The sequence below is a fragment of the Rhea pennata genome, chromosome 8, assembly GCF_028389875.1.
Source record: "Rhea pennata isolate bPtePen1 chromosome 8, bPtePen1.pri, whole genome shotgun sequence".
NCBI classification, from domain to species: domain Eukaryota; kingdom Metazoa; phylum Chordata; class Aves; order Rheiformes; family Rheidae; genus Rhea; species Rhea pennata.
The window spans coordinates 2,068,584-2,094,703 of record NC_084670.1 but is presented as its reverse complement, the minus strand read 5'-3'; the positions used below and the strand labels follow the sequence as shown (position 1 = coordinate 2,094,703).

The following is a 26,120-nucleotide window of genomic DNA, read 5'->3' as shown; positions in this document are numbered from 1 at the left end:
GTTAGTTGCATAAAGATATTACTGTCTCAAAGTGACTATTAAAAGCTGTTACCTGACTTCAGCAATTCTGTATATGTATTCTTTTAAAGCTGTGACAGAAGAATACTGGTAGCACAAGACTGCTACATCAAAGCCATAGCTTTTCCCAATTTGACTTAAAGGAAAAAAAAAAAAGTAATTGTTGCATTAGAGGCTTGTTCTGCTCTAGTTTTATTCCGGTTCCAGCTCTGTTATCTTCTACAAAAGGCCCATGAACTGACACTGCGTTCTCAAGTTCAAGATGCTGTATGACAATCTTCTGTTTTTTACCTGAACACAGCACCCTCTATCAAGCGTGAAAGCAGTACAAGAATATTAAGTTTGTAGTTTTATACATCTACCTGTATTGTGGAGATGTCTCTATAGTAATCTATGAAAATAGTTGAGTATGTTAGTTTTAAGGTTCCAATTATTCAGTCTTAGGAATGAGAAATTCAAGTCCTGACACCAGCTTCTTGCGTACAGTAGACGGCAACTTCTTACTGGATTTCTGTGAGGTGGGAGGATGCTCAATAAGCCCAGCGTACTTCACTTTAATTAGCATAACTGATCACAAGTAACCTCTCTTCTCAGATCTTAGATTTCCAGTCTTCTGCTTCTGTGTATTGAGAACAAAACCATCAACAGTGATTCAGCTATCAGGTTTAGTCTAGGCTCGACAGGTGTTCCTGCACAGGAGACAAACCCACTTCTTGCTGCGCAGCAACAGCTCAGGTGTCTGCTCAGCAGTTAAGTCAACAGCTGCGAGTCTGCAGCTTGTCAGTCAGACTTCCACCAGACACTACTTAAACCGAAGTCGGTGACCTTGGCCTCACCGTGCAGCTGAGACGTGTTCCAGTAACTGGAGTTTACCAGCCAGTGAGGGCACTGCAAAGCGCAGCACTGCACCAAACAGCTAAGAAAGGACCTGAGGGACAAAGGAAAAAACAGACTACGTGCAGCTGCTGTCCAGAAAGTCCTCCGTTCTCTTCCAGAAGGGAAGGCCCCTCCGGGAGGGGCTGCAGGAGATGAGCAGGAAAAACATTCTAGATAAACGCCTACCGGCAAGCCGCTCTAAGACAAGCACACCAGTTACAAGCTGAAACAGTGCAGGTGTTACGACTCCTCTGCAACTTTTTTTAAAGCACTTTCCTGCTGCAACACATGCAGAAGCCTCCCAGCACACCAGCAGGACTCAACTGCTCCCCTCCGCTGTCCCAGCCCAGGGAGCTCGGGCTCCACCCTGGGCAGGACACTCACTACTCACTCCCTTCCCCACCTGTAACAGGGGCTATTTTCACACCACAGCTGCTGCGAAGTTTATTAATTCCTGCCAAGTAATTCAGCAGTCCCTCACAGAATACTTACCCTTATCATCCACTTCACACATCTGTGCTAGAAACTGTGCCTTAAAGAATGATTCCCAGATGCGCAAATAATGCACAAGCCCAAGCAGACTCTCGCCTGAGGCAGGGAACATTTCCGTAAGCGCTAACGCGGCGTGCGCTGCCCCCTCCCACCCGCAGTTCAACCGCGGCTGTCCACGCCGGCAGACTTCACCTGCTGGACGCCCAGTACCTCTCGCAGAACTCCGCAGCGGCTCTGTGACGCAGGCCCTACTCGCGCAGGAACGGGAAGCTTAGATTGAACTGCGTTTCATAATAGCACTTGATCTTCTCGTTACCGCCTCCGAACAGGCCCAGGACCTCTCTACACTCAAGGTTACGGAACAAGGGAGTTGTTTACGGATGGACTCAGCACGAAAGAGGAGAAACTCCCACCGAAAAAACAGTTTTCACCAGTGGTCCACAAGCGATCTGCAGAGCAGCAGCCCCTTTTAGTGTCTTCATCCAAATCTGATTAAGTGCGCGGTGGCCCATCACTAAAAGGAACCGCTGCAAGAGAAAGCACGTAAGTAGCACCAACCATTTCGCCTCAACACGCTTCCCTCCTGCGCCGTGCTCGTGCCCCGCCAGCATCGCGCTCGACAGGTGGCAGCTCTCTGAGCGCTGCTCCAGCGCAGCCAGCCGGACCGTCGCTCTGCTTTCTCACGGGGAAGACGGCGGAAGCAGGGCTGACTTGCCCTGAGGTCTGTTAAGTGCAAACCCCAACACACAACTGAACGCATCGGTCATGTGCTGGTTTAAGTTTCCGAATTGAAAAATTACACTCAAAGCAATCTCACATCAAATTTACCTTCATTCCGCCCATCAAAGAACGTGTAAGCAAACAAAGCTCCCTCACCTCTTGCTTGGTATTACGTTGACCTTTGCAGAAATGTCTCACGAGCGAAGGCCAAACAGCTCAAGTACTGATCAGTAATTACGGGTAAGTTCACATACAAGTGCAGCGGATTCTGTGACCCACAAAACGGAGCAGCCTTAGCTCATATTTAACTGTCCAAACAAGCACCAGCGCTGGTCCAGCTCACCTCCTGTCCTGCAGAGCACTCAAGAAAGTGAGATGTGTTTAACATTACCTGTTAACACTGAACACAAATCAAAAGCAGAACTGAGTCTCCTGGGCACGGCACACGCATTGTAGTCATTCAAGTTCACACACGCCACCCTTTCCTGATTTTGAAGTCTTAATTGCTGATGAAAAATGAGAGGAAAAAACAGAAGCCCCAAGTGGGAGGTCCTACTTGATGCCTGTCTCTCAGGAAACAGCAGCATGCTCTAACTGCCCTTTCAGGCGGCCTCAGCACGGTCAGTTCTGCATCTATTACACAGCTCGCACAAGAGCGCATCAATCCCTCCAACGCGGCCGACTTCAGTCCTCGCAGGAGCTGCGAGCAGCCCGAGGACACCAGCCGCGCGGCTGGCCACGGCCGAACACAGCAGGGGCAGCCACCACAGCGGTTGTACTGCCAGGAACAAACCCCATTCACAAGCCACTTTGTTACTGAAAACTTTGCAGACAGTGAAAATAGCTTCGTTACTACATGTCACTGGTGCCACCTTTTTTCAATCGCCATCGGGCATTTCATTTTCTAAAGTAATATTTGTAAAGGAAACAGAGCTACACCCAAAGGCCTTGGACATCAGCAAGGCATTGCTCTGCACCTTCACAAAAGGCCGCTCTCACTCAGCTATATACACAGCACCTAAGATTCTTTTCAAAATATATCAGCTGTATTTCATTTTTTTGTGTCTAGCAGCTTGTTTTGGTAAGCAATACCTAGCCTGGCGTACAGACGTTTCCAATCCCCGTGATGACTCTGGCTCCGAGTTACCCAAAGGCAAATGCTTCATTCGTATTTGGGTCGAACATCCAAGACAACACAGCTCCACTTCCTTGCTCCCCATCCGGCAACCACCCTGCAACAGGGCTCTGGCTGCACAGCACAGACCGCTCAGTACCTGAGCTCAGCTGCACAGAACCAGATTAGACGTCTGTTACAGAAGGCATCCTTAAGAACAACACGCTATTTTGTCAGTCGTGTTTCCATGCATCGACCTTCAATTTTGCAGACGTTGGCACTTAACATACTGCTAGCTGAGTCTGAAAATCATCCTTACAAACGCAATGCTATGGCACCTTTTCTCCTTCTCTTAGGAGAGTTCACATACATAAAACCTTTTAAGTCCAGATTCTCAGCTGGAGCTTCCCAGAAGCTTCAGAGCTGAAGACACATGGTACCATCAGCAGGAAAAGCGACCAAACCACTTTACTCCTGTCTGAAGTCTCCCAGAGGTACAAATGAGCCGTTCTCCCCTCACCAGGCTCCACTTCCTAAGCAAACGCACGACGTTCACCCTCCTTCCTAAGGCAGCGCCGCGGCGGTGACGGGCCGCGCGCCGCTCGCTGGAACAGCCCCCCGCACCGGGGCAGATGCCAGCACCTGACTGGGGCAGGCAGACCGAAGCGCCGGCTCTGCAGCGAAGGCAACGTGGTCCTTTCAACGACTTTACAAAAGAAGCAGGTTAGCGAACGCTGGCAGTAGCAGCTTTAGGCATATGTCCTGCGTTTATTAAAACAAGAGGCGTGGCTATGCAAACGAATCTCAATGGGCAAAGTCATTACAGTTAAGAGTGGTCTCAACTCTGAAACTGCAAACACCATATATTCACACCGACTTCTGATGTTTAATTTTCCTCAGAAGAGTTCATGTCCTTCCCCACAAGGACAACACTTGCATTTATCATCAGTCTTGTTTTCTCCCAGTATGTGGCATTCAGTCTGCAAGATGAACTTTCATGCTCAAACGTTGCAATCATTACATTCACAAGCCAATTTGCATTAAGTGCTTCTCTCCATTTCTCTCCAATTTTCTCTGCTCTCACCATCTTTTTAGACTTGTTCAGATTTTAAAAGGTCTAGTCCTCCGGATTTGGCGCGACAGCACAAATAGCAAAGCAAGAGGACAGAAGATGTTACTAAAGAGCAAGCTCATTAACAGGAAATACTGGAGCTACTCAGCAGAGGGAGACATTTCCCCAAAGCAAAGTCCGTTGCTGGTAATGGAAATGCCTGGGCACCATCACCACTTGGGGCAGAACCTAGATGAGATACTATTCACCTAGTGGAGTCATGTCCACATGTTTTCATGACATTTTTAAAAGAGCATGAAAATAAACCTTTATTTCAGTTAACACCCACCAATATTAAAGATATATGTTCACAGTTTTAGTTCTTGACACAAATGGACTGAAAGAGGCAAATTTACATCTATCGGAACAGCAGACAGACCAATCGTAAGTACAAGCTATCTTGCAAATTTTATGTGACATGCCATTCAGGAAGTTGCTCTATAATCTAAAGCAAGAGAAGGGAAAGCTGCTGACCAAGTCAGGCTGGCAGGGCCCCAGGTGACTGGCTGGCCCAGAAATAATCTGGAAAAAAAAAAGGCTGAGTGACAACTGAAACAGCAAATATACAGTTTGAGTAAGGGGGGGAAGGTTTATATTACAGAGAAAGCTTATCGAGAAACACACGTATGGAAATCAAAGCATTTGTTAGTTATATTATCCAAGCTGTCCCTACCATTGAAACTGCAACACATTCTACCATGTGGAATGTGCAAGTCGCAAAGGGAGAGGGAAAAAAAAACAACTCAGTGCTGGGAACTGAACCCCCCAACACCAAGCACCTGCGTAAGAGTCAGGAGAACTGAACCAAGAAATATTGCCATCCACTGTGTGAAAACTTGCCTCCTTCTCACAGCCTAGTACTTTCAAACTGATAGGTGAGTGCACTAAGTCTAATCCAATGATATTAACAGTGGTTTACAACAGAAATTTTGTAGAAAATAGTTCAGATAAAGCAAGCCAGCTAAACACCACAGTTAAGGAGTCTGATATTTCATATTCAAAGGTCTCCAATACTTTTTGCCTGTCCTGTACAGCTTTTAAAAAAATAGGGCGTTACCATTTGTTTTCTATCTACCTAGTTAAAAACTACAAATATGTTATAAGCTGTTCAAAGTGTAAAACATTAAATAAAATGAGAATCCTGTTTCTAGTCTCCTAACAAATGCTGCAGATAAAAACTCTAAGAAACCCTCTTTATTAGTCATTCTCTCAACTCCTTTTGTGTACTGAAGTGGTAATGTTCCTGTTCACAGGGGTTAAATTAAACCTATGACAAATTTCTATAGGGGTATAAAGAGTTCCTTACAATCACTCTCTGAAAAACATTCATTTGTCAGCTAGCAGTCAGAACCCAGATGTTGCCAAAATCCAGAACAAAATTTAAACCAGAAGGTAAGTATTGGGGTTTTCTGTTGTACTTTTTTTTTTTTGTATCCCATACAGATTGCAAATGTCCCTGTTTGAAACAGCAAACCAAAACCTCCTCCTTCCAGACCTAGACAGAGCCCCTTCAGAACTGCCACTATCAGAGCAGATTTGTAAATACATCAGATGTTGATGTACTTTGTGCAAACAGACTGCACCATGGAACTCCACACCCCAGCCACCATCCAAAAAGATAACTGAGCAACAGCTACCACCTTTCCCACCACCTCCCAGTTCCATACAACAGGAAAATTTACTCCAATCTATAGGGTTGGAGTTCCCTCTCAAAGAAAAAATAGAGGTAATTTTAAAAACTTTTTTTTTGCCAACAAAGCATCTAGTTTTGTTGTAGTGAGAAGGGAACAAAGGTAAAAAGGGTGAGTGAAAGGTGTAACACAATTTTTTTAAAAAAAGGTTTAGACCAATTATCCATACATCACTGCTGGATCAATACACAGGTATTTAGCTATAAACCAATGTGCTTTGAATACTTTTTCAAGTATTTGGTATCAATTTTGTATAAAGATTTTGTGTAAACAAACTACCGAACATAGATGAAAAATGACTGTTTTTCCAAGTTTCAAATGAAGTATTAAAACTAAAGTACTTCCAGGAGTTAGTATTCCACACAGTACTAACAGTTTGCCAAATTAAATTTTACATTTTCCAAAAGACCATGGGCTGATAAAAATCTCCTAAATAGGTATTACGGAAACAGAAATAGTGTGCAATAATTAAAAACCAGTTTGTTGTTTGGGGAAAATGTCTAAAATCCTGAATTAAAAACACAAATGAAGTGAAAGCTTTTAACTGGTACACACTGTTCACACCTATATTTCAAGTTTGGAAACGCATATTTTCAAGCAGCAATACAAAAAAGTATCCATGAAGAATGCATAATCTCTGAAAAAATTATGAAAACATCCCTGCTACCATTACATTTCTAAATACAAAACTGACTACCATATTGTTGCTTCTGTGTAGCGAGAGAAGTTCATTTTCAAAACAGATAAAATTCAGTCTGTAGGTGTGAATGGTATGAATGACAGTCTCCTTTTTTAAATTTCTTAGTTGTTTAGGATCCTTAAGCATGCAAGCCTCGGAGAGGAAGGCCCAGTGAGGGCAGGGTTGGCTTATGACATCCAGTTTAGGACAGAGCTGGGAAAGCCTCTGGGTCATCTACATCAGGAGCAGAAGCATTTGACTGAAAGAGAAATACCACAAAGTTATTAGCTTCAGAGGCATCAAGCCCTACTCTAACTCTTCACACATACTGACCTATTTCTATTGACCAGATAAACGTAAGCGCTGAGCACAGACCCGAGCTGGGGCGGCACGACACACAGCTGCTCGGCTGAGCGCAACGGCAAGGCCACGCTGAGGCCGGGGCCACCGGAGACGAACCACATCGCCTCGGTGCGGGGCAGGAGCTGCTGGAGGCACAGCCACCCCCTCCACCCCGGAGGGCTGGGCGTAGGGTCCGACTGTTTTTTTTTTTTTTTTTTTTTTTTGGTGGTACCTCCTTTAACCTGGACCTTACTGAAGAATAGCATCTACCCTGAAGAATACTGGGTCTTGAAGTGGCACACCATATAGTGGAGGTGAGCTGTCCAGCACTGGACAAAGATTAGCAAAACTGCAACTTTTCTCTATAATAAACAGCAGCAGGAATTTTTATTCCTAGGACTAGAAAGTCTTCTATACTACTGAAAGTCTTTTAGAAGTATGTGCTTTTTCTGTACTTACAAAGCCCGCTGTGCATGCCTGATGCTATCCCAGTAGGGCATAACCATCACTTCTTACCAAGGGATATGACTGCTGTGTTACAAAAAGGCCTCTTCAGAGGAAATGTTAATAAAAAGTTAAATGAGTGAAACTTAATGACTAGTTTGTGAATTGCAAAAGGAGAATTTTTTGTGCCTACTGACCTCCACGAGTTCACACATATTAATCAAAAATCTACTTGGTGCTTCCCTAACACAGCTTTTAAGAAGGCTCCATACTGCACCTGAATACCAGTTCAGTGACAAAATGCAGAACAAAAATATTTTAGCATAACCTTCACTCTGTGCATGAAGGATGTGGGAGGGAAGAAGAGCAGAAGAGTCAGGGAAGTTGAAGTTCCTGTAAACATCTGCACTTATCAAGAGATTTATACCACTCCAATGAAAGTTTTATCAACATCTAAAGGCAAGACTGAGAAACTGAAGCATGACCCAGCCCACAAACTGGAATTAAAAGAGCAGGGTCTTATGCCAACAGTCTCAGTATCTCCAGTTGTCCTCTCCAATACAAGCAAAAGGAAAGCCAAAAGAGCCGATCCACTGCAGGCGGGGAGTGGCAGTCCCTACGACAGGGTGGCCCTGCTCACAGGTAACGTAAGTGCTAGCAGAGATCACCAACCTGGTTGGGTGTGTGGATCACGTCAAACTCCTTAACCAACTGGAAGGAAATAAACAAAGTCAACAAAAAATCAGCTACAGATCTCAAAGTATTTAACTGCTTTATGATGGCACTCTTGAAGCAAGATGCCACACTAGTGGAAGAATTCAGGGCAAAACCCACCACCATTCTAGTTGCAATTCCTTGTAATTTCATGTTTTGATAAATTTATGCTAAGAACTTCCCAACAAAGTCTAAAACTTAAAACAATCCCGTACAAGGAGAAAATAAAGTCAGTGTCCTGCAAGAGATGTAAATGAGCAAAAAAATCTGGCCTACAGGAAGAAAGTCACACCACATAGACTGAACTCATTTTCAAGCAAGAAACAATTCGAATAGACACATTTAAGCTGAATAAATAATCCATACTAAAAATCAAATCCTAAGTGCAGATATACTATGTTATTTCAGCTTTACACATTCCCCCCCATCCCAGAGCAGGACTTTTCCTAAATGCTTCCTTATGGTCTTAGGAGTAGAGGAAGAAAAAAATTACTGCAGACTAGGAAAAAAAAAGAGAGTCCTATTTCCACATGAAAGCCATGAATTCCTCAAATTCAAGATACAAGATGTAGTTGTAAAACAAGTGATCTCCAACATATGGGTCACAAAATAGATATGCCAGCTGTATAGGAAAACTGCTGCTCCGGCACTTGCGGTTCTGCTCAAGGCACAGACATGTCCGACATTGGATTTGTCCAGAGCAGAGAGACGTTTTCAGGACTTAAACGCAATGACCAAAGATGGACACTGTTTCTTTAATCCACCTCATTCCTCACTCTCCCCTTTGCGAGTAATAAACACCACTGAAATACTTATTCTTTTGTCCTAACCGCAAACTGGTTTGAACTTGTAAGAATAAGCATTTCATTTGGTTTTAAAACGCAGTGTTTGTATTCTGAGTATTGCCCCCAGCAATAAGGAAGACACCTAAGACCATACGAAAGACAAAAAGCAGCCTCTATAACAACTACAACTAAAGTCTTTAGCAGAGGAAAGCTACAGCTGTTTACCTTGTCAGTTCTGCTTCCGCGGCTGGCCCTGCCACCGCGTCCTCGGCCACCCCGACCCCCTCTGCCGCCACGTCCGGGACGGCCGAGGTCTCCGAAGTTGATCTCCAGCTGGGATGTGATATCGTTTGCTGGTTTACGGAAGTGATGATCCATTACCGAGTCTTCAGCATGAGCCTAAAATTAATGATTTTTCATGAGCGGTAAAAATCACCATTCACTAAAAAAAGAGTTACAACCTGTAGTTCCATTCTCATCAGCATGGCCTGCGTGTTCACCTCCAAACACACCCCTATGTACAACAGTTTCGAGATAAACATCAGAGCAGCAATCTTCATGAATCAAATTATGCCATCACTAAAAATGGAAAAAAAACACTAATTACACAGAAGTAAACAAATACTCACTAGAATGACTTAAATTTAAGCACACAAGCTAATGAACTTATTTTGCATTTCCAAGATAACTCAGGAAGGTCTGGGAGTTCCTTTAGAGACAAGGGTTTAGGTTAATTTCAGACCAAAGTGACTCAATTCAAGCCAATACAGAACTTCATTTTTGGTTTTCTCTTCCCACTTTCTACCCTAAAAATCTTCCTGTTCTATAAATTCATTTCTTTTTATTTAATAAACACGTACCAAGTAGCCAACCTTTATCTCGTTCAATGACTATTTTACATTTCCTCATTTGTTTAGTCTTGTATAATATTTAAAACAAGGCAGAAAGTAAGAATCCATTATTAGATTATATTAGCCATAACAGATCACGAACAAGACATAAACAAAAGACACTTCAAGCAGTGTAACTGAGGTAACTAACACACTAACGCTCAAATAGAGAACTAGCCTCCAGTCATGAATTACCCTGACACTCATCTGATCATCACCCTCTTTGCCATGATGAAACCATTCTCTTACTAGTTCAATCCCAGTGCATTCGGGTGAGAAACACACGCCTCAGAGCGCAGCGTGCACTGAGAAGCTGCACCCAACACTATAAACAGTACTCAGCATGGAATCAAGTATTTCATATTACTACGCATTGAACACAAAGAATGAAGTCCTTTTAAATTATTTTTCACTTCGCACACCTAATTATTTTTCCCTACAGGTCCACTTTTTGACACCCCCTGTGACAATACACAAAATGCAAACCCGACTGTACCGGACTCGATCCAGGGCTCACCTAGTCCCAAACTCTGCTTTACAAGGCCAAGCATTGATGTTGCGGAGGCTGGAACGACACAACATGCAATCGTTTTCCGGCACATCAAATTTCAATTTCTTCATCTGTTCCTAAACAGGTGCCGAAAGTAAGCTTTCCAAGCTTACTTTACTGGCTTTAACTTACTTTTCTTGTAGTCTAATTACACAATATACTGACTTTTAAAGGCAACATATTGTGTAATTATACCAGTTATACCCTTTAACTACTTTTTGTGGATCCTTTAAAGGTATCCAACGGATCCACAGAGATCTGCAGTCAAAAGGCTGAAAACTGCCTTCAGGGATTCCTCGGGTCAGTTACACGCACCGTAACGCACAGAGCCATACAGAGTCTTCACCAGCAACCTACTCCCGCTCTGTGCCCCGCTGTGTCTGGCCTCCACAACATCCTGCCATGGAAAGCACTGCAACTTAACTTGGCACAGTGAAAAACAGCACTCCATGCTGCTTTATCTCAAACGTATTTCACTGGAATGTAGCTCACGTAATAGGAATTGGTTTCCATCCCATCCCCGATTTTATAGATCTGAATTATACTACCTTCCCTTAGAGATCTCTTCTAAGCTTCAAAAGTTAGCCTAAGCAGTTAGTTTTAAGAAGAAAATCAGAATGTAACGCTATGGGCAGAACTGCAGACAGTATTCAAATGCAAGTACACCAACAATTTTAACAGTAAACAGTGTCTTTTGTTATGACTTTGATTCCTTTTACACTACCTAGCATTTATCTGCTGTTCTAATCATTCCCTTGGTACTGAGATGGTATTTTCAACTTGCTAGCAGTTACACTGTATTTTTTCCATGTGGCACTAGCAATGGCTTTGTACAGTAACACTGTGCATTTTCTTCTCTACATTATTGCTGCTGCATAGGAAGAAAGAAGAGAATCTACAGTATTAAAAAAAATCATTCTGTTTTTACAATATAACATTGCTTAACCACAAATCTAAAGATATACCAAAATCTGTACATACAAAGATAATCTCCTTGCCCAAACTAATTTAAACTAGTTTAAAACAGTAATAAAAGATTCAGCACTTATTCTGTTCCTTTAGTTAGGTGGTAATATATAATCATTGCCACATCAAATCGCTTGATCTGCATCATCTTCAACAGCATTTTTTTTTTAATTTTTGTGTATTAGTAACTCTCAACAGTACTCTGACCTAACGCCCGACAACCTCTTGCAGGCACTGCTGTAGTTATGGGTCTTGGGGAAGGCTGTCAAAATTTTAAGAACAAACCACGTGACCCTGCTGAGCAGGGAGGTTGGACTACATGATCCAGACCTCCAGAGGTCCCTTCCAACCTTACTGATTCTATGATTCTATGAAGGGGGCCAGAAGAGACAGTGAGATGGGGGATGGTAGAGGGGAGAAGACTCACGATCAAAGCATTTATGATGAGCAGGTTTCAATTCAGTTAAATTAGGAGCAAGGGTACTAATTACGAAAGATCCTGTATGGTGCAGAGTTAGACAACAGGCATGGACAGAAGAGCTCCATATTGTATCTACTTAAATTCTCTGGGATTTTTTGTGACTTCTTAGTATCAAGATCTTGATTTCAGAAGGAGATCACATCAAAACAAAGATATCACCAGTTAGATATAAAGGATCAGTACCTCATTTGATTCCAGCAGACTCCCCTGCATTTCTGTCATCGCCTTTGTCTGATGAAAGTTGCGTGTCCACGCCAAAGTGACAAAAGGAACAAAGGGAGAAAACAAAAGGAAGAAATGAGACTCAACTACATACAGAAACAACAGGTAATAAGGTCACGTGAACTTGCTGGATACAGATGTCACTAAGCACATGGAGTAGCAGAAGAATGAGATCAACAGTTGTGCAAGCATCCAGAAAGAAAAGAGAATGGACTATACCACAGGTTTGGAGACAAGAGAAATCCTGGATCAACTAATGAAGTTTAACATAAGCTGCTGATAATTCCACTAGAGCCCAAGCATGGAGTGCCATCTCTGGCATCTCACTATGCCAGGCACAGACTGAGATTAGACAGATACAGATGGTTTTTAATAATTACTGCTCAGGAGAAAGTTTCTTCACAGCCTAAATTCAAGAGTTGCAGCTCCAAATTTTTAAAAGATGAACTATTTTCCAGAATGCATTTCTCAGCCTTCCATTGTAACCTCCTCTCTAAGGAAGTGATTAGACAAGCAAGAAAGTCTGAAGGCACAGGAAGGAGGCACAGTGCACCAGATACATGAAGTAGAAACTAGTTTACTAATATGTCTCTTTCCAGGAGACTTGCACCAAAAAACATTTAAACAATTTTTAAGATCTCTTCTTTTTGCTCAGCTATATCAGCAGAACTTAAAATACTCAGATTACTCAACTACAGCTGCAGAGAGGAGGAAAAAGAGACACTATTTTATGACATAATCCAATCTCCTGGAAAGTCTCGTTAGACTAGGGCTGCCAAGACATAGTGGATTTTATATTAAGCCAGGAAGAATCTAAGACAGTATTAGGAGCTGCTTTATAAAAAAGATGTCACTTTCCAGTAATTGTATAGCAAAAGTGAAAAAGAAGACAAGACCTAAGATATAGTCAAGCATTTTACTCCTAAAACAGTTAAGAAAACAAGCAGCAGAGGAGGACAGTTCTTTCACAAGACTAAGGCAGATGAACAGCACTAGATCCTCACCTACCCTCTTTTCCCACAGATTCCTAAGGCATTCTCTTAATAATTCAAGAAAAATGTCTATAGGAATGAGGATGGCCATCACAATGCTTCAATCCAAATTTCTGAGGAAAAAGTACTAGGACACATTGCGATTATCTAGCCCTAACAGTACAGAAGATCTTAGGCTGAAACCTAGAATTTACCTATAAACCAAGTCACTTCCATTTGTCAGCTTCCTTCTGGTCATAACCAGTAACAGAAATCTTTGGTGTAGGTATGAATTATTCCACACACCAGACTTGCCTTGATTTCATGACTCTCAGGATATCAAAGAGGACAACAGGAATAAGAGTGGCAAGTAATCTGTAGGTTTTGATCTTAACTCCTCATTATTCCACCTTCCCAATCAGCTCACAGAAGAGCTGGTGTAAAAGCTTTTATAAAGCCTGCATTATAAAGAACATTTCTCTTATAATTGCCCCCCAAAATGCGCTGCTCTCTAGAGAGGGGATCAGTGAACAATGAACAAACAAAACAGTGACATTTGCTCAGCACAGTAATTTAAAATAATCTAAAAGAATCCAGATTTGAAGACAGTCTTGATAATAGTTCCTTACTGTTTAGGCACAGAAGTGCGATTAAATTATCTTTAATGTTAGTACCTAAGAAGTTATCTGACTCTTCACTTCTTCAAAGAGTTGTTGTATTACAGAAGTGTATTCAATCTACTAATTATGTCAGTTCTTCTGTGAAAGTAATTTGATTATTCTTTTTTTTTTTTTTTTTTTTTTTTTGGTTCATTACCAGTCCATTTTCTGAATGGAAAATACAGCACAGAACTTTCCAGCTTCTAATTCTTAAAAGTACCAGTATCCTATATTCAGATAGGTTAAAAAAGGAGGAACAAACAAACAAACAAAAACACCCCACAACCCTTCTTCATGGACCAAATGCCAAATAAATCTTTGGGAAGATGTCAAATACTTCAGTGAGATCAGGATGGGGGCTGTGTGTGTGTGGCAGGATTTCTTGACATGCTTGCAGATCTTTAGCAAGTATTGGTAAAGTAAATAAACGCTGCTATTTAAACCTGGTATTTGCATATACACCACCATTTAAGATTTCTCTTTTCCACAGCAACCCATAGAAAGAGTTATTTAATGAAAACTTCAAACACTGAGCAGCTTAGATACACAATTGTTTACAGAACTGTTATCTTGCACAGTAAGGTATGAAAATAGCATGACTGTGGCTTAAAGTCAAGCTCAAGCACAGTGAGACCAGAAATGAAATTCTTTGAGTAATGAATAGTGCCATCCCGTTTACATTATATGTTTCCAATCAAAAAAAAAAATAAAGGTGAAATGCAGAATATATCCATTAGCAAACCAAACAGCATATCACATACCATTTACTTACTTCAGAGGAAGTTAGAATCATCTGCTAAACAAAGTTTTAGGCCACTGTTTAACAGTGCACCATTTAAGATATCAGTGTTAAAAATGAAGATGAAAAGCTCCTGACAGTTTCTAAAATTTAATCCATTTGCTAGCTGTGCATTAGAAGACAAAAGCTCTCAGCACTTCCCTTCTCTCTGGATGGGAAAGGAATTTGTCTCCTTGCAACTCTCACTATTTTAAAAACAGAGTAATTCAATTTTATAATGACCAAAGTGTTTAAGAAATTAAAATGTTAAAGTGATTCTATAGCAATTATTGTGAATATTACTGAAGCATACCAGTATTTCAGCTGTTTTCTCAAAAACTTCAAAAGACACTCAGCTACGTGATACAACTGAACAAAAAGACATCTATGTTACAAAATAAGACACACTGTTTAAGTATTATGGAGTCTACAGCATGACTGATGTTTTTCTTTGACTTACACTGCATTTAGCAAGCACAATGAACTGATGTGATAAGAGTCTGACAAAGCAATAATGTAAGATTTCTCTAAAAAAAGAAATTTTGTGTTAACAAAATATTTTCCTCTACAACACTGACGCAGAAAAAGTCCTTATGAAGTCACCTGCTAAAGTGCAGTAGCATCCCACAGTTTAATCGCTACTGGTTAAATTATATCACTATACACCAACCTAAGACAAATCAACTGCTAACTAATGACAGCAAAAGCTGCTACTTATGCTCCTGTGTAACTGCAATTTTATTAACAGAAATCTTATTCCTGCATTATAAACATGTAGTGATAGCTCAGCCTCTCCAAGAATGAAGTTTCCATTCAAAGAAGTGCTGGTGTATAAAAAACCCTACACAATCTGGACACAAGCAAAAACTGAAAATCACATTACCTCCTCACTCTTTGACTTGTGAAGAACAAATCCTTTTTTCCATTGCCCATCAGCACCCTCATTTGGTTTACGGATGTTGAATTCAACTTTTGCACGATCCTTACTTTGAATAGCTTTCCATTCATCCAGGGTCATTTCTTTAGGACCTTCCTCCTTAACTTCTTCAACCTCATTCTCTCTGTAGTAAATTCATGGATATTATGATCATGACTTAGAGCTTACCACACTTTACATATAGCAAACTCAAAAGTTTTTATCACTGGACTGTAAAGGACTATTTTGTCAGAAGTTGAACAGTTAAGAGGTAAAAAGTCATCTGAATTCCACCACTCAAAAAACACACATGAAAGTTCATGATCTTTAGCCACAGTGGCAAAAAACACAGCCAGATACCTTTAAACAATAGAGCACTGCACAGTAAAATTTTAAAATTTACCCATGATGTCTCTTCGCCACATTGCCACAATGACAATTTTCACTGGAAATCTGAAAGCCTACCTTTTGCAATGGACTTCTCTAGGCCTTTTTCTCCCTGCCCCCCCCCCTTTTTTTTTGAGATTCCTCCCTCCCCACTCTGAATTTTCAAGTTAAGGCAGAGACAGCTCTCGTTATTACTGTAATTCTCAAGCTTGTTAGTTTAGAAACAGTTTTAAACACTTTTTATGGTTTGCTCCTTTACTGAATCAAACACAACCATTAATATCCCAGCAACACTTTCACTTTCAGCTAGCTTGAAAAGGTAACTACAAACACCTTAGTGATTATTATGTCACTCCAATGTAAATCTTGACTGTCCCTAGCTTCTGCTAAACAGCTATTTTTAACTTGAATACACAATCACAGTGTTCTGTAATAGATCATGTTCAAACTATGCAGGCAGTCAATGCTCTAGCTAATCTCCACACAATAAGTTTATGCAAGTAAAATTCTAATTTACAGGGTGTCATGACATTGTAGTAAACTGGTATTATAGAGATGCAGTGAAAACATGCAGGCATCAACTTAAGGGAAGCTGTATTCATTCTGTGGCCATTAATTTTGGCATGATAATACAGAGGTTTTTAAACTCAAAATTATTGCAAACAGAATTGCAAGTTTTTCTTATTCTGAAGGACAGAACCATTTTTGATAAACTATACATTAAAAAAGCAAGAGTTGCTCAGGGCATAGATATTACCCCTTGGTGATCTGTGCATTTTAATATAGTGAAGCATCCTACAGTTCTACTGAAACATTAATATTCAACTCCACCAGTGTAGCCAACTTCAAAAGTTATTCTAAATGTGCTTTATTTCTCTAAAAACATAACTGATGGATAACAAGTGTTGAGTTTGAAACTCAGATCATACATTTTCTGCAAATTTGAGGAAGATGAAAAAAACAAACAACGGCCTGCAGGATTTTGCAGGTAACTAACATAGCTGCACATGGATAGGTGAGTATCTAGTCAAACACCAGGACCTGTATCTTAAAAATAATCCAAGAAATACTGAACACAGAGCAAGCTTCATATATCCAGATTTTTAAGGTTAGCCACCTTTCATTTTCTGACCAATACTCAAGCTGTAATTTCTTAAAAACCCTCATACTCCTTTAAAAGAAAAAAAAAAGTTCATTTGCAAGATAACATTAACCTTGACTCTCCAAAACCTTGGAGAAATAACAGCATTTAGTCTTTATTTAACCTAAACTCATTTCTTATTCTCTACTCAATGATATTCCTCTCTACAGCTAATCTCAAAGTTATTAGTGAGGAAAACAAGTAATACAGAACTCCACATCAAAAAATTCAGACAAGTAAGTATTTCAGAATTCTGTCTCTTTGCCATTTTCCTTTGATTCCACTCTAAAGAACATCCCTCACCAAAAATTCATTTTTATTGTACAGAACTACTATAAAGACTTTGTTTTCAGTCAACCTTAAGTGCCCCTACTGCTCATCTTGCTATTCTAAAATTAGTTTCATTCGTCAACTATGAGTCACTGATTTCTTCTGCAATGGTGTCTAACTGGAATTAAAAGCAGTCAAGTTAATGTTTTTGAAGATTGGTTGCATATACAGAAACTGGAGAACAAAAGAAAAAGATGCACACTCTTCTCTACAGACTAGTCACACAGTCACAATGTAGGTGTTCTGAAAAGCTGCAAGTTTCAAAAGAAATTCTTTCTACCGGCAAAAGCGTGGTTTCTCCCTTATGCTTGGTTGTTCAACCTAGTTACGGGCATGCCTCGTTCTGCATTTGGTACTTACAGTTGCAATACAGAGATCCTAATTATTAGATAGCTGAATCTGAAAGTGACCTAAAAACTTGCATGACACTAATGAATAGCTTCAAGATACCAACATGCAAAAGGCCTGGTTTAAACAGACAGTCTTGCAGCAGCACTGCAGGTAATTCTGTATCTACTAAAGGTAAAACCTGAACATAGTAATATGGAAATAGGAATGAATATCAGAAATTAAAGAAAAGTTAGTACTACCTTTGAAGCAGTCAAAGGACATCTTAAAAGGGTTAGTACTCACTTGTTTTCAGAATCAGCAGGTGGATGTTCTTCTCCTTCCGGTGTTTCCTCAGTTACAGCCGACTGATCCAATTCACTGCAATTAGAAAGTGTTTGCAGTTCTGTCTTTTAAAAAAATAGTTCATCACTTTTTAAAAATACATATGAAGTTAATGACTAAGTCCTATAGTAAATATACGGTTCTTTAATGTTTTTAATGAAATAGTTTTGTAAAGAGTAATGCTTTCCCTTCTTTTTTTTAAGAACTCTATGATTTCCACTTTCCTAAGCTTTCCCCACCATGTACCAATACCCATTCTGAAAGCCTCCCTCTGCCCCTAGAAAGGAAAATGAACTTGGGAATCAGAAGTACTATTTTCAATGCAATACTTGAGGGGGGGGTATGCCTAACCTGATCAACACTGCTAAAACTAGAAACTGTTTAACTTTTACTGAAAGTCTTTTACTAAAAGAATTGTTCAAAACCAGCGTAATCCCCTTCATTCCAAATTACCCCCTAATTTTCATTTTAAAATTGAAGCCACATTACCAAGATACTACATTAAATCTAAATGCTCTGCTGCCAAAGGCTTCTTTAATAGTGTATTAAGAATTACCAAAACCCCAGAAGGCAGTTAAATCTTTTGTTTTGCTAACTATAAAAATAAGAATTTAGTAACATTTTGCTAATAGTTTTCTGAGCAATTACAGATTACTAACGTTAGCTCGTCTTTGACGGTTCCCCAGTTGTGTGATCCACTGCCACCACGCTTGTCCTCATGCTTTAGGCCGCTGAAATGTGAATGTGAAACAGAACTAACAAAACTGAGTTAACATTATAGTGTCCAGATACAGAAATTCAAACGCAAAATTTAAAATGTATATTAATTGTAAATAGCCAAAAAACAGAAAAAGTCAAAGACTTACGATCTATCGCTGCCACTATGTCTGTCAAATTCACGCTTGCCACGAGAGTCAAACCCATCTCCTCTGCCCATTCCACGTCCGCGTCCACGTCCTCTTCCAAGTCCGCCACGTCCACGCATAGGTCGGTCAAGAATGGGTCTAGCATGGGACAGCCACACATGAACATTTCACCTCCAAAAATGCACAGCGTGGCTTTTAAGGTTTTTATTTTCCCTCTTTTCAGAATTCTGTTTACTTATTGTTACATAATCACTGTAATTATTCAAGAGTCTAGTTGCACTACCAAATTATTACGTTAAAATAGTCTATAAAACCTAATGGAGTCCAGATTTTAGAATCTGGAAATAAATGCTTCAGGAATATTATCATTGGTTTGCATCCTCTATTTTTTTTTTCAAAATTTAGCGTTGTTTGTATTGTATTATGTCACTAGTTGATATACACCAGTTTCCATTTAACCTGCATTCACACAACTTACTTCTAAAAGAATTTTAACTATTATACTAAGATTTTAGTTGCTGACTAATACATGCCAAATACCATTTCTGCAATCCACGCAATACTCAGGCAATTTAGGCCTTGCCTAGATGTAGAGCTGATGGTTTCACCATAGATTTAAAGTCACTGTAGCAAAGACAGTGCAAATACTTCCACAGACAAACTTTTAAGTCAGCTATATGTGCTTAAGCAGCAGCTGCAACAACTAGCAACTTTCATCCTACAGAGAAAAGCTATACTCGAATTTCTTTCCTGACCTATTCTGATTTAGAAAAAAGTAACGGTCTACGAAGGATGTTATGCTGATTTAAGTCACACTTAGTTAAACCAAGGGACAGGTTCTAATGTTCCTATCATTCCTGGTCTAAAACTTGATTGAAATATGTAAACAAAAACATGCTACAAGGAAGAGAAGTATTCTATTCTGCATTACAAATGTTTTTGTGATTAAAACAAATTTGAGGTATCAATATTTTCATTCAATCAGCTTTTTTTTTTTTTTCCTTTTTTTAAACTTAGTAGCAGAAGAAAGGACAAACTCACTCCAAGAGTATCAAAGAGCATCTGCAAGACAAAATTCTTACTTATCAACAGAAAATTCTCCTCCTTCGCCTTTCTCATCAGCAGGTTTATCAAATCGGCGTTCACGAGGAGGTCGTCGCTCTGGTCTCCTCTCAATGGGCTTGCCTTCACCCTGCTGCTGCTGCTGTTGCTGCTGCTGCTGCTGATCAGGCCTCCTGCCAATACGCCTTATCCCTGCAGTATTAGGCAAAACACATCAACAGAATTTGGAGCTGCTCAGGAAGATACTGATGCTAACATCAAAAAACAAAGACAAGTGTAAGTTGGCATTTAAGTTTTTATTTTAGTCACCTCCTGACTAGTTAATCTGAGAGTTAATACTTTAAGAGTACAGATCATTTAACCATTCATGTGTTTTTTGCCGCATCTGACTCGAACGTAATCTGTGTTAAAACAATATGGTCAAGTCTAAAGAAAGGATCAAGATAAGCTAGAGATCTTTTCTGTCAAAAGTTCTTGCAGGTAAAATGTGCTCTTTATTTGGATGTGCACTAAAATGAGCTCAGCATCCCTACTACAAAGTTAAGTGCCTATGAAAATCCCCTGCTTCATTCTACTGTGCCCTACCAAGAAACTTTTCAGCCAGCAGTTACCAGCTAGGGCAGGATGTGCTCTTATAAAGGGGCACCTGTACCCAGACAGGGGTTAACTGCCCCAAATTAAGAGGGAGCCTAGTACAACAGGCACCTAAAACATGCATTAATCCACACTCCAAGCCTCATAACCCAACACCCACTCAATGAAAACACTCACCGAGTTGTTGGTTAGACAGCTAACACTCTCTCTCTTTTCCTTTAACTTCACCTGAATTAGAAAGTTTTCCCCCTCCCTTTTCAATAGTTTTTAAGTAGTCACTTGTTATGGCATTTCACTAAGGCATCTGAAGGATCCTGAAAGAATAAGAAAACTGTGCATCCTCCAAAAGACCTGTTTACTGCTTTTTACAAAGATCTGGATGAACATGTAACTCCATCCTTATATTACTATCTTTCCACAATGTTAAGGTAAAAACATTAGGCAAACCACAAAGACTGCCTCAAAAACTGCAGGTTTTCTTTCAAATTAAAAGCTGCCACATTTTAATCTTTTTAAATAAATAAGCTCCTGCCTAAACAGCAACGTCAAATTTGGGTGGGGCTAGAAAAGTTACAGTTGTAATGACATCCAAGCCAACACACCCACATGAACAATGTCTTCCTTACCTTGCAAGCTGTACTTTACATTAAGTTTGCATGACATACATATCTTGCTAAGTAAAACTCACATGTTTCTTAAGGAAAGTATAAGTTCACTAATGCTGATTTTAAGAACTCTCAAACTAAGAATCACTCCATTTCAGAGGTAAACAAGGCACAAAGCGAACCACCTAATGTCACACAGGAGGTATGCTGTAGAAGCACAAATGAGTAATCCAGCTCTCTGAATTTCAAGTTCAACACTTTATGCACTGAAAGTCATGGTTCCTAGTGAAGCCTAACCAGAAATATAAATTACTTCTTGTTCTTAGTATCACATTGCTTTGAAGGGGTAATTCCACAGCAAAATACTCTGTACCTTTACAGACAAAGGCAACAGTGTAAAAGTAATACATTCACACAGTAAACAAATGCTGTTAATACCATGGCATCAACTACCTTTATAAAGTTAAGCAATATTGCCCCATACAAAAATTGAAATTTTCAAAATTGGAAATGACTGTTCTCTTACTAAAGTACTCCATACACACTGCTATGAAAGGTTTGACTGTTTCATTACTGTAGTAATTCACAAAGTTAAGTAGCATTTGCTCTTGGAAATAAATGTGAGAACTGTTATGTACATACTGATAGCTAGTGTTACCAAAACAACCCTCAGTAATCTGTCATACTGGCCAAAGATACTGCCCAAGTTCCCCCCCCCCCCCTTTTTTTTTTTTGAGGAATAATATCATAAATCTGTAACTAACTTAAGCATTTCCAAAGGACACTTGCTTAGTAAAACAAGTTAGTAAACTGCAACTCAGAACAGTTACTACATTCCTCCTATGAAAACCCTCAAGCATCAGACTTTAAATTACAAAAGATCCATAAGCAAAGGGTACTACTGTAGAACAGTTTTGTGACCTCTGTGTATCTCGAGGTATTATCAAGGAATATTTTGACGTGGGTCTTCCAAAATGACAGATGTATTTAAAGCTTTTTCTTTCTTAAAAAGGGAAAAATTTGGTGGAGAATCATTTTGTAACATGTACAGTACCAAAAGCAAAAATATTAACATGGCCTCACGTAGCAATTTGCACTTTTCTGGAGAGACAGCATTATTAAAAAGATCATCTAGAGTCAAAATTACAATTGGTATTTCTTCATGCAAATATTAATTGCTGTCAGCATACATGTATTTCAAGAATTCCAAGTTAAACAGAGATCTGTCCAATTAGATGTGTGCTTAGTTTTTCTTACGTGCAGCACAACTGCCTGCCATACAACTGCATACACGTACAAAATCTACTGCTTTCCATGTAAAACTGTAGCCTCGCTCACTTTTCCCAGACCTTATTTATTTCATCATCTTCTGCTCTGCGATGTTCTCTACAAAGGAAGCCAGTTTCCTGGGAAGCCTACTGAGGTGTCTTAAGGGTTTAAAGAAACGTGGCTGAGAAGTAATAAAACGCATTATTACAGTGCATGTATTAGTCCCACAAACTTCGCTGTGATTATGTAAATATGGATATTTAAGTGGATTTGGGGGGGAAGGCCAGAGCCCGCTGAAGGGGCTGCCAGGTGCGTCCCACCGCCCCGAGGAGGCCGCGGACGCGCCGACCGCGCGGGGCCCAGCGGAGGCGCAGCCCGGCGCCCGCACAGGCGGCCCCGCCGCCGGCCGTGCCCGCCATGCGCTTCCCCACGTGGGCGCCAGGCCGCCGCCCGCCCGCCCGCTCGCCCGCCCGCCCGGCGCTGCCCCGGCGGCGGCGCTGCGCGGGGCCCCGCGCGGCCGGCGCCTTCCCGCCGCCTTTGTGCGCGGCGCCGCGGCCCGCTCCCCGCCGCCGCCTCCCCGCTCGCCGCGCCGCGCCGCCTCGCTCACCCTCCTTGCGCAGCGGCGCCCCGGGCTGGGCGCTGCCCTCCTCGCGGCGGTCGGCGGCGGCCCCGGCGGCGGCGAAGGGCGGCAGCGGGTTCTTGCGCTCCTTCTGCGACTCCCTGCGCAGCTGCTTGGCCGCGCTGCCGGCGCCGCCGCCGGCCCCCGCCGGGCCCGCGCCGCCGCTGCCGGCGCCGCCGGCGGAGCCGGGCTGGGCCCCCGCCGGGCCGCCGCGGGCGCCGCCGCCGCCGCCCCCCTGGCTCCCGCCGCCGCCGCCGCCGCTCTCTTTCCGCCGGCTCTCGGCCGCCCGCAGCACCTCGAAGGGGTCGGACTCGTCATCAAAGAGCTGGTCGAAGCGGTTGGTGACGACGCAGCCGAAGCCTTCCTGCAGGTGTCCCGGCATGATGGGCCCCTGTCGGCCGGATCCGCCTCCGATGCAGCCCGGGCCCCGCAGCGCTGCTCGCCGCCGCACAAGATGGCCGTCCCCAAAGAGAGCCGCTTCTCTTCCGGCGCCAGGCACATCCGGGCACCTCACCCCGCGCGGGGCACGCCGGGAGCCCCGCGCCGCCCGCCCGCGCCGCCCGCGCCCCCGGCACTACGACTCCCAGCGTGCCCCGCGGCGGCGGGAAGGCGGGACGGGGCCGCGCGCGCCCCCCCCCCCCCCCCCCCCGGCGGCGGCGGCGGCCGGTTCGCCCCCAATTGCGCATTTTTTTAAAAACCTTTTTCGGGTTTTTTTTTGTGCCGCCGCCGCCCGCGCCCGGCTCTGACAGGGCGGCAGCGACCCGCGCGCCCGCCCTCCTGGTGGTCTTGTGGAGAAAGCACGCGGTTTCGCCAGTCTGTCCCCAAAATCTAAGCTAAATAATAACAACAACAACAAGAAGAGTAATTACAATAAACCCCAGGCGTTTTCAAGGAAATTCTGCTGGTAAAGTGCCACTTGGACGCACATGAGTCTTTTTTAAGAGATTAATGGGCCTGGCTACAGCGAAGTTAGTATTTTTTAATAAACTGTTTCACGTGTAATCCCAATGCCGCCTTCCACAGCCGTCTCTATCCGTCCTGCTAGCAGGTACGCGCAACGAGGAGGCAATGCCAGCTGAAGGTGGAACGCGTCCTGCGGCATTAGCGGGTCTCCCTAGTTCTGTTCATCACCAGTGGGAGTTAAATTTAAAGATTAAAGCATGTTTAGTGAGCGCGTATCTGACGCATCCTTCTAAAATACCATTTCCGAGGTCCACAGCTTCTCCCTGTGAACAGGCCGGCTGAACCGTTTAGTGGCTGTTCGTACAACTCAACTTGTTCTCAACAGGTGACAGTTTTTTCCTAATATTTGCCTTGTCTGCTCAGAGAAGTTAGACCACTTTAAATAATTACTTTTAAAATTGCTTTGTTTATGTTTGCTCAGGTCTGTAATATGCCCTGCTTTTAAACAGGGGACTCCACAAACCATCCATTAAAAAAAAATCACATTTTAATTTCTTCTAAAATAAGCTGAAAAAAGACTTTGGTTGCATTTGCTGTTTCCCTGTGTTATCACAGCCACTTCTTTTCTGCAGCAATGATGCTTTTGGGAGGTCTCTGAGGACACTGCTCCTGGCATACCACTGCAAAAGCCAAGGGAGGATTGAAGCTCTCTCACACAAGAAGCTCACTCTATTCTCAGGATATTGTTAAGCAATCACAGTAAATTATATCCTTAGAACTCAAAATATTTTCCTCAAGCAAGCCTTTTGCTTTTGGGATGGATCAAATGTCACCAAGTAACACATAATTAAAAATACTTATATAGAGAAAGCAGATGTTTTCAGGGAAAGCCTTAGACCCTTTTCAGCTTCCTGTCACATTGCACATCGAGACTGCGTTGCACACCACATATATTTCAGGAACAAAACACAAACATTTCTCACTTGAAGCCCTGAAGTGCTGCTTGCACTTCAAATAGCATGGGCAGTTTCCTTGGTTATAAGAAACCACATATGTACACAAACAGATTTGTCAGTCACCTGCTTGCTGCTGGTATTTGGGATTTTTCACTCAAAGGGAGGTCACACCATCTCTGTTGTGTTGGTTTTGCAAGGATCGTGCATCTTCTAAATTCACTGTGCTATACTGAGGTTCATATATAAAGACCTCTGCACTCTAGTTTCATTTAATTAGCTAATAAAATTCCTCTATAGACAAAGCTAGCTAACATATATTCAGTATTCCAAAAATTTCCAAGGGCAGATATGTCCTATTAGGATCACACCTTGAGTTAAGCACAAATAAAACAGACTCAAAGTATTTTAATATCAACTCAGAAGTAAACTGATTATCCTGTGTATATGATCACTGAAAGCCATACTTATTGAGCTCTGCATAGCAAGAAATCATGGGTCCAGGACGCAGGATAATCTCCAGCTCTTCTCTGGAGCATGCTTTGGCTGCACACAGCGTGCCTGCGTATTTGGCATTTGCAATAAAGATGCCGCACAATCAGCCACATGGGTCAAAAGTCCAAATGACAGTACTGTCTGTGGAACATAAGATTTCAGAATTCACAGTTCCCAGGCACTTCTAGCCATAAGATAATAATTCAATCCAAGACATTAATCTTAAAATGCCAAAAGAAAAAAATAGGGCTTTTTACACAGAGGAGGAGTCCTAGCACCATACCTGCAAACAGCCGCCTTAGTCACGTGAAAGAACAGCACTGTCAGGACGGTAAGTTACCGAGGTGGATGTTTTATTGGAAAAGCAAACTCATTAATCAACATGTTCAAGTTGGTAACTTTTGCCTCACCTAACAGGCACAATAAGCAGAGTGATGCAGAAAGCACAGCCTGTGTGTTTACCCGGCAATTCTCTTCTCTGCAGTCCTTTCCCCATTCCTCAGCAGGACGCTATCTACTGTCGTGCATCTCCTCCCGGGGGGAACCGGGCCCCTGGGAAGTCCGGGCTCCACACTCTGACCATACCTGGTTCTTGTTCTGTGTGGCTGAGGAACTCGGAGCTGCAACACCTATGAAATGCAGTCGATAAGGCTGCTGGCAGCTTGCCAAGCAAGCAAGCTCTGGTCTACGGGAAAAGGAGGCAGGAAACAAGCCTGTGTGCTAAGAGGGCTGGCTACATCCGTGGCAGAACGGGCAGACTCTCCCTGGGGAAAAATAAGAAAATACTCAAACAAAAGGCTGCACG

General features: G+C 42.0%; 1 protein-coding gene across 4 annotated transcripts; it reads right to left on the bottom strand.

The window, feature by feature from the left end:
• Window positions 1–3,968: 3,968 nt before the first annotated feature.
• Window positions 3,969–23,465, bottom strand: SERBP1 (SERPINE1 mRNA binding protein 1). 4 transcript variants are annotated; one of them, XM_062581859.1, is made up of 10 exons: window positions 22,953–23,465; window positions 19,898–20,069; window positions 18,816–18,953; window positions 18,609–18,704; window positions 17,911–17,985; window positions 15,387–15,564; window positions 12,057–12,104; window positions 9,212–9,385; window positions 8,160–8,198; window positions 3,969–6,960 (listed from the first exon to the last, which is right to left on the bottom strand). In XM_062581859.1, exons 1-10 carry the CDS (start codon window positions 23,344–23,346, stop codon window positions 6,904–6,906), a joined length of 1,371 nt encoding a protein of 456 aa, XP_062437843.1. In that variant the 5' UTR covers window positions 23,347–23,465; the 3' UTR covers window positions 3,969–6,903. The 4 variants fall into 4 exon arrangements, with proteins under 4 accessions (XP_062437843.1, XP_062437844.1, XP_062437845.1 ...); XM_062581860.1 differs by having other exon boundaries at window positions 18,609–18,680; XM_062581861.1 differs by lacking the exon at window positions 12,057–12,104 and having other exon boundaries at window positions 22,953–23,464.
• Between the last annotated feature and the right edge of the window lie 2,655 nt (window positions 23,466–26,120).